The sequence below is a fragment of the Ictalurus punctatus genome, chromosome 16, assembly GCF_001660625.3.
Source record: "Ictalurus punctatus breed USDA103 chromosome 16, Coco_2.0, whole genome shotgun sequence".
Taxonomy (NCBI): domain Eukaryota; kingdom Metazoa; phylum Chordata; class Actinopteri; order Siluriformes; family Ictaluridae; genus Ictalurus; species Ictalurus punctatus.
The window spans coordinates 16,544,287-16,559,176 of NC_030431.2; the positions used below are offsets into that span (position 1 = coordinate 16,544,287).

Below are 14,890 nucleotides of genomic sequence, written 5' to 3' on the forward strand. Positions count from 1 at the left end.
GGTTGAGGGAAGTGGTGGCACATTTGAGCTACAGATCAGTTGTGAACTCCCAGCACTGCCAAGCTTTTTTGGTTGGTCCTTGAGCAAAGCCCTTAACCTTCAACTGCTCAGTTGTATCCAGCCTGTAAGTCACTCTGGATAAAAGCCTCAGGCACATGGGATATATTTAATTTCATAATTCAACTCTGCTGCTGGTAAATTACTGTAAATTCTACTTATTCATATATATGAATAATTTAATAAAACATAATATAACATAACAAATAATTTAATAAATTAATGAATAAAACATATATTAAATTCTATATTTTTTTATAGGGTAGGAGTATGAGATGAGACTAGAAAGTGGGATATTTTGATGGCATTGAAATGTTTAACGCAACAGTTTAAATTACATCATATCCCTGTCACATATAGTTGCATGCATAATAGACATAAATACATCCATAAATTAACAATGATAATCTTGATGCTCATCCCACAACTATATGCAGACTTGAGTAATTGCACTTGAGCGAAATTCTAGATGAGTCAGCATGCTTCTATACTATCTCTTTTACACATTTATGAATTTACAAAGTCAGAAGAAAAAAAAAAAGTGTTTCCATGAGCTTATGTTACGCAATTATTCAGAACAGGCTACAAGAAGACAACAGCCACACAAACAGAGTCATGGACCATTAACATTAATTTGAAAAATCTCTTTCCATAACCTTTTATCAAATCACTTAATGAATAAGACCCTCACTGCAGCTAAGAATAAAAGCTACATTCAGGGGTTTCTTTCTGAATATCTAGTATCTGTTATTTTCATTGGCTGTCTAATGTGTAAATTTAAAATTCTTATAAAACTCCATGCATGAGATTTAGATACTCCCATGCACATGTTCAGGCATTAGTCCTGGTGTAAGCAGCTTAAAAGGGGTAAGCATTCTGCCATAAAGCTAGCATTTGATAGGTTATTTGTCAGGTTACATAGCACAGTATTGCATCTCTCAGCCTCAGCATCTCATAATTTTGCAGAATTCACAATTTTCAATAATTATCACATGCTATATGTAAATATTGCATCTTGCAATCATTGGGAATCCCCACCAAAATCCTAGCTAGACGTAGTATTTGCATTATTATAATAGCTGTTTTCTTTGTCAAACATAATTTATCAAAGATTCTATTAAAATATGCCTGTGAAGTGCAGTGCATGCAAGTATGGTAAATACAAAGAGGTGTTATTTTGTACTGTTTCCCAGAATTTTAAATGAGTGGGGAGATTACGAGTACAAAACCCATTGATGCCAAAGCCATCCATGGCCAGGAACCAAGAGAGCAAAATTCACTGTGCTGTTTGGTTGAAAGCGAGGATATAGACTCTCTCCCCTGTCAATGACAGTGACACCAGCCAATCATACCATCTGTGAGCTCATATATGCAGAACAGGATAGATTTCCTCCAATTGCTTCAGATTTTTTCCTGTGGGAGGTGGTAGCTCAGTGGTTAAGACAGTGGACTCCTGACAGTGGATTCCTGAAAGTCATGAGTTCAAAGCACTACCAAACTGTCACTGTTGAGCCCTCCAAATACAAGTTGCTCTGGATAAGGGTGTCTGCCAAATGCCGTAAATGAGTAGGTTATACGGTGCTGTGACTTATCATGAGCAGTTGTAAAAACATGAGATTGGATGGCTTCATGTATCTTGGAGGAATTACATACCAGATTTCACCCTCCCTAGTTGTTTTTTGTTGTACAGTATCTCACAAAAGTGAGTACACCCCTCACATTTTTGTAAATATTTTATATCTTTTGATTATATCTTTTAATCTTTTAATGTAACACTGACGAAATGACACTTTGCTACAATGTAAAGTAGTTAGTGTACAGCTTGTATTACAGTGTAAATTTGCTGTCCCCTCAAAATAACTCAACACACAGCCATTAATGTCTAAACCGCTGGCAACAAAAGTGAGTACACCCCTAAGTGAAAATGTCCAAATTGGGCCCAAAGTGTCAATATTTTGTGTGGCCACCATTATTTTCCAGCACTGCCTTAACCCTCTTGGGCATGGAGTTCACCAGAGCTTCACAGGCTGCCACTGGAGTCCTCTTCCACTCCTCCATGACGACATCACGGAGCTGGTGGATGTTAGAGACCTTGTGCTCCTCCACCTTCGTTTGAGGATGCCCCACAGATGCTCAATAGGGTTTAGTCCATCACCTTCACCCTCAGCTTCTTTAGCAAGGCAGTGGTCATCTTGGAGGTGTGTTTGGGGTCGTTATCATGCTGGAATACTGCCCTGCAGCCCAGTCTCCGAAGGGAGGGGATCATGCTCTGCTTCAGTATGTCACAGAACATGTTGGCATTCATGGTTCCCTCAATGAACTGTTGCTCCCCAGTGCCATCAGCACTCATGCAGCCCCAGACCATGACACTCCTACCACCATGCTTGACTGTAGGCAAGACACACTTGTCTTTGTACTCCTCACCTGCTTGCCGCCACACACGCGTGACACCATCTGAACCAAATAAGTTTATCTTGGTCTCATCAGACCACAGAACATGGTTCCAGTAATCCATGTCCTTAGTCTGCTTGTCTTCAGCAAACTGTTTGCAGGCTTTCTTGTGCATCATCTTTAGAAGAGGCTTCCTTCTGGGACGACAGGCATGCAGACCAATTTGATGCAGTGTGTGGCGTATGCTCTGAGCACTGACAGGCTGACATCCCACCCCTTCAACCTCTGCAGCAATGCTGGCAGCACTCATAGTCTATTTCCCAAAGACAACCTCTGGATATGATGCTGAGCACGTGCACTCAACTTCTTTGGTCGACCATGGGGAGGCCTGTTCTGAGTGGAACCTGTCCTGTTAAACCGCTGTATGGTCTTGGCCACTGTGCTGTAGCTCAGTGTCAGGGTCTTGGCAATCTTCTTATAGCCTAGGCCCTCTTTATGTAGAGCAACAATTATTTTTTTCAGATCCTCAGAGAGTTCTTTACCATTAGGTGCCATGTTGAACTTCCAGTGGCCAGTATGAGGGAGTGTGAGAGCGATGACACCAAATTTAACACACCTGCTCCCCATTCACACCTGAGACCTAACAAGTCACGTGACTCCGGGGAGGGAAAATGGCTAATTGAGCCCAATTTGGACATTTTCACTTAAGGTTGTACTCACTTTTGTTGCCTGCGGTTTAGACATTAATGGCTGTGTGTTGAGTTATTTTGAGGGGACAGCAAATTTACACTGTTATAAAAGCTATACATTCACTACTTTACATTGTAGCAAAGTGTCATTTATTCAGTGTTGTCACATGAAAAATTATAATCAAATATTTACAAAAATGTGAGGGGTGTACTCACTTTTGTGAGATACTGTATGATAGAGGAGAGCTGGCTGGAGGGTGGGAATTGGCAGGGGACCAAATTGTGGAGAAAAATTATTTATATATAATTATTATCATAATTTCGGACAGCTTGCTTCTTTTTACAGTGCTTGTGTGTACTCTTTTAGCTGGATATCACTGTGCAATATCAAACTGTAAAAAGTCATATGATGAGTCATTTCTCAAGTAAATCATGTATATGGACAATTGAAAGGACATAAACAAAATTATGTTTTTTTATATCCAATGAAACCTGCCTTCCTGGCAGTACCTTTCTGTTCTGTTAATATCTGGATTCCCCCAGCATTAGTTGGAGAAAAGATTCAATAATCCACCCCTTAATTATACTGATAAATAATCAGGAGGAGATTTCCCAGTACTCAAGCAAGTAAATATTGCTCTGGTGTGTTTGTGTTCTTATATATATTTGCTATAGTTTGCATAGGGCAATTATACACTTGTAAGTAGCGTAATTATACTGTACATACTAACTGACAGAAAAAGACATGAATGAAAGTATAAAGATAGAAATTAATGCATGGAAAGGTAGGGAGCATGAGAGAGAGTGTGAGAGAAAGAGAAACAGAAAGAGCAGGATACAGTGTGATATTGGATATCTCACTGGCTATTCAACACCAGGCAACTGCTGAACTGAGTGACATGCTAAAGAATCATATGAGATACAGAGGCAGTGACAGGAACCTAGAAGATGAGTAAGACATGAATACAATATTTAATGACAGGGGAAAAATTGTCCAATTTGAAAACATGTCTTGATTAGTGTATTGTGTGGCTACATTTGGATTATTAAAGTCAGAGAGAGAGAGACTTGCTGATGAGGCTACAATTGCTGACACAGCTTTTAATATTGGCAGGCAGATAGGTAAGCAGTAATTTTGTCATTTTTAAAGTGTGTAAAAAGAACACACAGCAAGACTTAGTGAAAGGACTCACTCCCTGTTGAGCTGACTAATACACAGCTCAGTGACATGCATGAGAGCGATCTGATTTGAAATGACAAAGGCAAGCCTTTGTAAACAAGCAAAGAAATCATAACTCTGAGGTTTTTTGCAGCCAGTATGAATAATGAATTCGCTGTGCAAAACCCTGCTTCGCACCACATATGTGCACAAACACACACACAAAAAATGAGTGCACACTTAGCACTTACCTCCTCCACAGAAATGGGTAGGATCACTCGACTGAAACGATAAGAGCAAAAAATACAGATCACAAACCAGCCAGCATAAAAGTACTGATCTAATGTTTATGTTCCCCAATGTTGACATGGTTACCATTGTTATAACTGCCACCATAATCAGCACTGTTTCACAATTTTCATTGTTTCCATCACCATTATCACTGCCTCATCCTTTTCACCAACGGCTTCACCAGAGTTGTGCATAATGCATTACTGTAATCTAATTACTTTTTTGATAATGCAGTAATGTAACGCATTAGACTGTAAATTTATGTAATTTGGTTATATTTACTGATGTGAATAAAATTACCTTACTTGTGTTACAAATTTACCATTAAGAAAACAATATTAAGTAAAATGCTTTTAAAATAAATCATGTTTTGCTCAGAAGATTTTTTCTTTAGCCCCGAATAATTCTCTACTTGGAGCGGTTTGTCACTACGTAACTGAACGTCAGTAAAAGAAGACCGTCTGTAATTTTATATCTTCATTCAACAGAGGTGAGACCAATGAGACATAGTTGACAGGAAAATACGTGGAAACACACTTACTGGCTCAATTCTGCCAAACACTAACTCACAGTCAGTGTGAGGAAAAATGTATATATGCTGATTTTTTTTTAAACCAGTAAATCGGTTGAAACTGAAACACTAACATCTTCTGATGCTGAGCAGGAAAACAAGGTGTGTAAAATGTCTTTATGAGTTCCAGTTTACGTGAATATGATATGAGCAGAGCATAAGGAAAGATAATGAACTGGCACTGTAGCAGGTAAACTCATGCAATGATAGTTCAGTGGTGCCTCCCCTTGGCTAGCGACACCAAACTAGCCTAGTTAGAAAAGTTTTATACTTTATTGGTCTGGTAGTCCTACAAACAGTGATAACACCCAAGGCAAGTGTCATGATAAATTTGACTTTTTCTGATCATGTCATACATTGCGCACTAAAATTACTGAAAGAACTATGAGTTTCACTTTGTAGTGTATTTTTGTAGGTTTGGTAGGTTTTGAAAGAAACGTGAAAGTAAAGTAATTACTAATCTGATTACTTTTTACATGCAGTAATCAGTAATGTAATCAGATTTTAATGTAATTTTAATGTAGTAATTAGTAATCTGTAATGGATTACTTTTTTTGAGTAACTTACCCAACAATGGGCCTCACTATCATCCACATCAGTATCACCATCATGTTAGTCAATACAGTTCTACAAAATAATGTGGAATCTAATTACATTCATGCTAAAACCTAGTCTCAGAGAGTTTTCCTTACTGAAAGTTAAAAGACAATAAAAAGCTTTTGGTACATCAAATGTAGGGGGCATTTCAAGTCTACTTGCTTGCTTAATTAACATTTACTTGAAACTGGAACAGATTTAATCATAATCTTTAACATACCTTCTCACAACCGGGTTTCCTTTTCTTATACCTGTGACATGACAAATGCAGACAGGTCATGCCAGTGTGACCATGAAGTCTGGATACTTTGCATATGCAAACCATTTATTCATAGGTGTCTGGCGGAGTAAATCTTGGTGGCCATAGGCTAAACTATTCATTCCTTATGATAGAGCCAACTTCATTTCTTTCCATCTTTAACACTTTTCTGAAATGGCCCCATTTGGTCCCATTGTACTAGTTTTTCTGAAGTGATCCTATACTTGTTTGCTCCATGTGTGTTCAAATAATCTCTTGCACAGAAACTTGTGAAACAGCACTTTAAAGATGCTATTTGTGCTTCTTATTGGCACTGGCAGTGTAGCTCATTCTGAACTGCCTGCATTTTTTAGCAATACTCTTCAAGGGTAAGATGACACCGGTAGCTCACTGGCCTTAGACTCTTCCCATCTACATTCCGATCTGTCTTAAGACATCAAACACCACAAAATTCTCAGCTGCATCTTCACTGATATACATGGCCATAAGTCTGACACAAAGTGTGCTGACTAGTTCAGCTCTAGCCTCCTAAGGCTGCAGGCATTGTAAAGTAAAAATTACTGTACACCAGAAAGAGTCACCTTTTCTGCCGGAGCACCTCTATAGCCTGCGCAGTCACTAGCAGTCACTATAGGAGATCTGGTGTCTCTGTTCTCCTCTGCCTCCATGACAACACAATCTCCTGCATTATGAACGTCTATCTGAGTCACAGTGCCCAGCTACCTAAATGCTGGATTTACTTAATGTACAACTGCTCCCTTTGATTCTATTTTCTGACTTTTTAGTCTTACATTTGTAAATGATACAGGTGATGATCCAGTCCAGCAAAGAAGACAGGGTTCTGAACAAGAAGTGGGTCTAACACAAGAGAACGAAGTAGACAGAAATCACTGCTTCACCTGATGTACATGCCCAAATTCCCAAACCATAAACATTCCTAAACATTTTAACAGCATAACTTGACTGTGACCTTGTGAATCAAATTAACATAATTCAGTCAGGAAGATATGAGTCAGAATATTATATTTGGCTTGCATGCAATTGAACAAAATTAGTTTTAACCTGTGCTACAAACCAGGCAAAATCAGGTACCATGGACAGCGCATGCTAAAAGCCAGTTCTAGACCCATAACCAGTCCAATAGTTGTTTATTATTATTATTATTATTATTGTTGTTGTTGTTGTTGTTGTTATTTTGCAGTAAAACAAATAGCTAGCTATCCGGGGAACACTAGGCATGAGGTGGGAATATACCCTGTACATGATTGGGTACCAGGCACACAATTATTTGCACCTATGGGCAATTTCATGGAGGCAATCCACCTACATGTATGTTTTTGGGAGGTTGGAGTAAACTGGAGAACCTGGAGGAAACCCACACAGATATAAGGAGAACATGAACAGAAACTTCACAAAAACAGTAACCCAAAGCTCAGGAACTAATCCAGGACCCTAAAGCTGTAAGAGGGCAATGTTATCCATTGCACCACTGTACTGCCCTGAACTACACATGCAAATTTAAAAGATATGAGCAAATCTACATTCCTTGACATTAATGTCCCATGTAGCACTGGTCCTCAAGGGAAATGGTTTTAGGTGGAATGCTTCAAAGGAGGATTTCACTTACAGAAAAGGTAAGAAGCAGTAAAAATATATTGACTGTGTTTATAATCGATTCTTTTGTCCATATTTACATCCAAATATATACATTTCTTACTATTTCTTGAAGAAGAAAGGCAAGCTTTTCTTCCAAAACAACTACATACATCCGTTAAAAATATTAAATCTTCATAGCCCGTGACCTTTAAAACTATGGCGTGAAAATAAGCGGTTGGAAACTCACGTCTCGACCCGTATACTACAAATACTGAACAGTAGACTACATTACAGTAGTAGGTTGCGACCTCAGCAGCCATAGCTCAGGACTCCAGTGCGCGTGAGGTCCTTGAGTGCGTTTCAGCGATAACGCACGAGTCTGAACAGACCAATCACAGACTCTGACTGTGTATTGTGCTCGAGCAGGTCTTCGTTATCCTTCCTGGCGCTCCAAACGAATAATAACAATACTGACGAGCTGCTACTTAACATGTATCCTACATTTTCTAGTATCCTAATTTAGTGTGATATTATAGAAGATCTCTCTTGATTCGACCTTGTTTGTTTTTAGATAACTTCATCTCGGTAATGACCTTGATAAACGATATGTCCCCACTGGCAGCCTAAAGGAGGGAGCACGTTCATTACACTTCAGGATGCCGGTAGGTATGTTTGGATATGTAGTCCATCATTCGATGCTAAACCAACAAGCACAGCTTCTCAAATTACACACGTTCAAAAAAGGATGACCAAAAACCACAGCATTAGCTACAGGGTAATGTACGCTACAAAAAGGTGTAACGAAATGTTAATAACGTTAAGCTAAAAAACAAACAAAACAAAAAAAACGAGTTCCTAAAATACAGTGAATTTAGGAACACAGTGTGCTATTGTGTAGTGTACTAGGTTGTATCGAGATGGTTCCCTTCACTAACGGTATATCAGTTGGTGACGTCACAATAAGGATCAGGTCAATAGTGTATATATCTAGACAGTATGTCAGAAATATAGCAGAAAAAAATGACGAAATCTGACGTCAAAGTCAAGTTTTACAATGTCGCCATGGCCTGGATCAGAGGAACGCCAGTCCACCTGCACTACTCAGGAGGATGCTGCCTTTTCCCAACCCATCCATAAGAAAAGAAAGAGAGGAGGGGGGAACAACGCTTACTTACAATTCTTTGATGAGCATTTTTCTCGTTGCTGTGTGTTTTGGTGAGATGACGCTGTGATGCCGTGCTGGAGCTGGTCCTCTGTTTAACCGCAGTCTCTCCTACAGCTCAGCGCTGCTTCTGTGTCATTCTAGACAGCGCTTTTCCTCTCCGATCCGCTTCCTGATCGGGGCCGAGGGGGCGCGGCGCACTCGCCCTAACGCGCAAGCAGAAGCCGTGGCGTAAGCAGCGTGACGTCACACTACAGGAGGGGACTCTAAATACATAGAAATATATATATATTTATGCAAGTATATACGGCATGGAATTTATATATATATATATATATATATATATATATATATATATATATATATATATATTATAAGCCATATTTATTTGCATTTGTTTATATAAAAAAAAAAAAAGCTACATCTTTTTGAACGTTTCAGACAGAGGTCCTTGAATTGTTCAGGGTTCTCTCTTAACATTTTTTATAATTACATTAAATTATATGTCTCAACCCATTAGAACACCTATGGGGAAATTTGTGTTAAACCGTCTACAGGTTTAATGTATAAACTGTGGCCAGTGAGAGATGGCATCTGGTTGGTGGAATGTAAGGCTCGGTGATCTCCACTACAAAGCTGCCAGAAATTATGTAACAGTAAACCTGCATCGGTTTATAGCATTATATCATGCCTGCATAATACTCTGCATAAATCTCTCTCTCTCTCTCTCTCTCTCTCTCTCTCTCTCTCTCTCTCTCTCCCTCTCTCTCTCCCTCTCTCTCTCTCTCTCTAATTTATAGTAGCCAATTCACCTACCACCATGTTTAGGAGGTAGGAGATATCCAAAGAACCCAGAAGAAACCCAAGTGGACACAGCAAGAACATGCTAAATTGTCCACACAAACAGTAATCTGAGCTCAGAATCCAACCCAGGTCTCTGGATCTGTGTGGCAGGAACACTACCTGCTGTTCCACATAATAATAATAATAATAATAATAATAATAATAATAATAATAATAATAAAGAAAAACAAAAGATGTAGAGTCAAACAACATCTAAACTTCCATAGGTGGTTGTGAAGTAGTAATGGTTTGGGGTTGTTTTTTTTTCTCACAGGCAATGATGTGTTGCTACATAATTGTCAACTATAATTATTATTGAAAAACCATTTCAATACGGAGGCCACTGCTATTAGGGAATACTGTTGCCATGAAGGAGTGTACTTGGTCTGTGTATGGGGCTGCATAGCTGCAGACCACTCAGAGTGCTCATGCTGACCCCTGCCCACCGTCAAAAGTGCCTACAATGGGCATGTGAGCCTTAGAACTGGACCATGGAGCAATGGTAGAAGGCGGCCTGGTCTGATAAAAAATGTTTTCTTTTACATCGGTTGGTGAATGTGTGTTCAGTGAATGTGCGAGTGAATGTGCGTTGCTTACCTGGGGAAGAGATGGCACCAGGATGCACTATGGGAAGAAGGCAAGTTGGCAGAGGAAGTGTAATACACTAGGCAAAGATCTGGTCGTAAACCTTGGATCCTGGCATTCATCGATGTTATATCCATCCAGCCATTTTCTTTACTGCTTATCCTACACAGGGTCGCAGGGGAGCCTGGAGCCTATCCCCAGGAACTCAGGGCACAAGCCAGGGGATACCCTGGGCACACATCCAAACAAGTATGGCTTTCATGGTAAGGTTGCTAGGAAAAAGCCCCTTCTATCCAAAAAGAATATGGAGCATGTTTATGCTCACCTTTGGACTGGTGAGACTAAGGTGGAAATGTTTGGTCATCATGCACAGTGTCATGCTTGGCAAAAACTAAACCCAGCATATCACCACAAACACCTCATACCAACTGTCAAGCATGGTGGTGGAGGGGTAATGTTTTGGGCTTGTTTTGTAGCCACAGGACCTTGCAGTAATTGAGAAAACAATGATATCCACTTTATACGAGAATATTTTTGAGACAAATGTGAGGTCATCTGTCCAGCAGCCTAAGTTGGACTGACATTGAGGCATGCAACAGGACAATGATGCCAAGCACACCAGCAAACTAACATTTAAATGGAATTAAAACATCAATGAAATAAACCAATATTGTAAAGAAGAGTGGGTCAAAATTTCTCAGAAAACGATATGAGAGATTGATAAACTCAGAAAGTACACTTCAAGTTATTGTTGCTAAAGGTGGTTGTACTTGCTACTGAGTTATGGGGTGTACTTATTTTTCCCACCTGGTTTCTGAATGTTGGGTTACTTTTTGGAACAAATTACTACATTTTGAAATCTATTGTGTTTGTGTTTCTGTATTATTATTATTATTATTATTATTATTATTGTTGTTGTTGTTGTTGTTGTTGTTGTTGTTGTTGTTGTCACCTGAGGATATTTGTTTATAGAAGTTGGTGAGGACCACACAATTGTTATTTTAACAATTACTGCACGTGCACCTGTGTTACAGTCCTTAAGACATGAACAGTTTACCAGCGGTAAGCAATTAAGGTCACAGTTACAATAACTTAGGACACTAAAGAGACCTTTCTGCTGACTCTGAAAAACACCAGAAGAAATATGTCTAGGGTTCCTGCTCACCTGCGTGAACATGCCATAGGCCTGCTGCAGGGAGGCATGAGGTCTGCAGATGTGGCCAGATCAATAAACTGCAATGTCTGTAATGTAAGATGCCTGAGACAGTGCTACAAAGAGACAGGATGGAGAGCTGATCATCCTTGCAGTGGCAAACCACTTGTAACCATGTGTCCCCCCAGACGTGATCGAGAACTTGCAAATGCCTTGGTGGAAGAGATGCACTGTAGTACTTAAAGCAGCTGGTGGCCACACCAGATAATCACTGTTACTTCTGATATTGACACCACCACCCCCCCCCCCCCCCTTTTTTTCAAGGACTCATTATTCCATTTCTGTTTTTCTGTGAAGTGTTCAGTTTATGTCTCAGTTGTTGAATGTTTTTATGCTAATACACATATTTGCACATGTTAAGAAATATGCTGGAAATAAAAGCAGTTGTATGTTAGAGGACGTTATATATGTCATATAAATATGTTTTATGGAGTCCATGCATCGACAGGTCAGGGCTATTTTGGCAGCACAAGGGGGCCCTACACAATATTAGGCAGGTGGTTTTAATGTTATGGTTGATTGGTGTGAGAAGTTTTGTTTGTTTCTTTTCTTATAATGTGAAGAGTACAAGAAGTACAAATTTACAAAGATATATGCACTTCTTCAAATTTCTCCAAACAGACAGCTCATCTTTTCTTATGTAGTTAGGGAATATAAGTAAGGGGGAAAAAATTATTTTCTCAAATGTTTATGTAATTATGGGCTTATATTTCTGGCAGATCAACACGAGATGCATCTCTATTTCACTGTCTCTTCTCTGCTTCTGGTCCCACACACCACCTTCTGAACACTGAAAACAGCTTTTTTTTGTCAAGAGACCTAAAAATGAGATGCTGGACATCATTGTTTTGTGCTGTCAGCAAACCGTCATAAAAAGACTCCTCGCGTAATTGACAATCAATGTGGTAGCAGAACAAAATCTTCATAAACCTAATCATACTAGAAAAAATTTGCAATGATGGATGATAAAGTCATTATCCAATAGTGGCTCAACTATTTTATTGAGCTGTATTATGTCCCATTCTTCATAAAACAATTTACTAATTTAAGAAATGTAACTGACATTCTATAGAAGAAGTATCAGCTACTCACTTGCTTTTATTTTGCATCTGATCATGTTATGCTTAACATCATATTAAATATATTGCACATGTAAAACTCCAAACCTCTTATAAAATGCTCAGTATTGTCACGATTCAAAGGTGGAGATGGATGCAAATGCAGAATTTACAGTTTTAATAAAGAAACAAAGTACAAAAGTGATGCAATGGCTGTTGGGAACTGTAGTTCAGAGTTCCCTTACTGATTTCATGACAAGTATCTGCATTTAGTTATCATTTTGACAGAATGATGTCTTTAAAATAATTATCGAAATAAATAAACTTTCTCCTACCTTCCAGAACTGGATCGTTTAGTTGTATTTAGTTGTGACAGAGACTTGGCTCAATACTGGTGATATGGACTATTTATCAGAAGCCTCTCAATGTGGCTTTAACTTTTTGAGCTCTCCACGGACAGTGGGTAGGGGCGCAGGAGTTTCCACAATATTCAGAAATCGATTCAAATGCCGCTTATTGAAAAGCTATTCTAGTTTCGACTTACAGCTGTTTAAGATAGATTTAAATAGTCCAGTTACTTGTGCACTTATAAATAGACCCCCAAATTATAACAAATATTTAATTCAAGAATTTTCTGAGTTTTTATCTGCTGTGGTACCTAATTCTGACAGTGTTCTAATACTTGGTGATTTTAATATACGTTTGCCGTCCTAGTAAGCCTACTGAATTTTTACATCTTATTAATTCATTTAATTTTACTCAGTCTGTAAGTCCTACTCACAAACAAGGTCATACTTTGGATCTGGTCTTATCTTTGGGTGTTCCAGTTTATAATGTGGACATAGAGGATGTTTGATTCTCTGATCACAACTCAGTTATTTTTAAGACTACTTTCTCTAACTCATTGGTGAACCCTTGTGTCCATTTTGCAAATTCCTCAACAGTTGGCCAGTTTTGTGAGGCATATACATCGTCTCTGCTATTTTGTACCTTAATCTCTCTGCCTTCTGGTTTGGATTCAAGCGAGTTATTATCAATGTTTAACTCTACTTGTAGTGTCATTATGGACAGTTGTGCTCCTTTTAAAACTTTAGCTCCAAAAATTTGACTCCAGCCGTGGCTCAATTATAATGCCTGTGGTCTTCAGCAAATATGTAGGAAAGCAGAGAGGAAATGGAAGAAAGATAAGCTGCAGGTGTCTTCTCAGTCAAGATATGCTAAAGGATTGCATGATCAAATGTCAGCAGTCGGTTAAAGCTGCAAAGACACATTATTTTTCAGATCTTATCAAAAATATTTCCTATAGTCCAAAAGCTTTATTTAGCACAATAAATTTAGTGCTAAATCCTGTCAAAGGTACATTCCCTGAAATTACTCAAGCAGCCTGTGAAGATTTTTAAAAGTTTTTCGCAAGTAAAATTAATGCTTTTAGATCTAGTATTTCACCTTCTGATCTTGATGAAGATCATTTTAAAGATTATATTAGCCCACCCTCATTAGTAGCCCACTTATGTGAGTTTGAACCTGTATCACTCTCTTGCTTAGTGGATTTAGTCCAGCAAATGAAGCCTGCACATGTTGTTTTGATATTGTTGCCCCTCGTCTTCTTATCCAAGTTATGGATGTCGTTGGTTTAAGTCTACTGTTGATAGTGAACTGCAGTTTGTTAAGTGGTACTGTGCCATCCTGCTTTAAGCATGCTGTGGTGCAACCTCTTTTTAAAAAATCCAACCTGGATCCGACAGTACTAAGTAATTATTTACTAATTTCTAAACTCTCCTTTTATCAAAAATCCTAGAGAAGGTTGTTTATCATCAGCTCTGTTCTTTTTTTAAAAAAAAGGAAATGGTATTTTTGCAAATTTCAGTGGGCAGGAATTCAAGTGACTACCCTTGAATGGTTTTCCTCTTATCTTAAAGGGAAAACTTTCTCTGTAGAATTGTGTCTTCCTCCTCTGCAGCAATTACCAGCAGAGTTCCACAATGCTCCATATTTGGTCCAGTTTTATTTTCTTTATATATGCTTCCTTTGCCCATATTTGTCAAAAACACAATATATCTTACCATTGTTATACTGATGATACTCAGCTTTATCTCCATTTAAAGCCAGGGGACAATTCTGTTTTATAATCACCCTTTTAATGTTTTAATGATATTAAAAAATGGATGGCAATAAATTTTATTCAGCTTAATGATTCTAAAACTATAGTGGTAGTGTTCAGCCCCCCTAGTTCTGCTAAATCTATAAATTAATCAACTAGGACCTTTCACATGTAAATTACACAATGAGGCAAGAAATCTTGGTGTGATTTTTGATTCCAACTTAAAGTTTCATAGGCATATAAATTCTGTGTTAAGAACTGGCTTTTTTCAACTAAGGACTATTGCAAAATTGAAACCCCTTTTGTCTTTTAAGGATC

At 38.5% G+C, this 14,890-nt stretch overlaps 1 protein-coding gene across 1 annotated transcript in view; it reads right to left on the bottom strand.

Moving 5' to 3' along the window:
- pitpnab (phosphatidylinositol transfer protein, alpha b) overlaps positions 1–9,067 on the bottom strand; it is a 29,165-nt gene extending 20,098 nt beyond the window's left edge. The window contains exons 1-2 of the mRNA XM_017488303.3: positions 8,786–9,067; positions 4,548–4,578 (exon numbers count right to left, since the gene is read on the bottom strand). Of these exons, the coding sequence (XP_017343792.1) occupies positions 4,548–4,578; positions 8,786–8,802 (48 nt within the window). The 5' untranslated portion in view covers positions 8,803–9,067. The remainder of the gene's footprint in view (positions 1–4,547; positions 4,579–8,785) is intronic.
- Between the last annotated feature and the right edge of the window lie 5,823 nt (positions 9,068–14,890).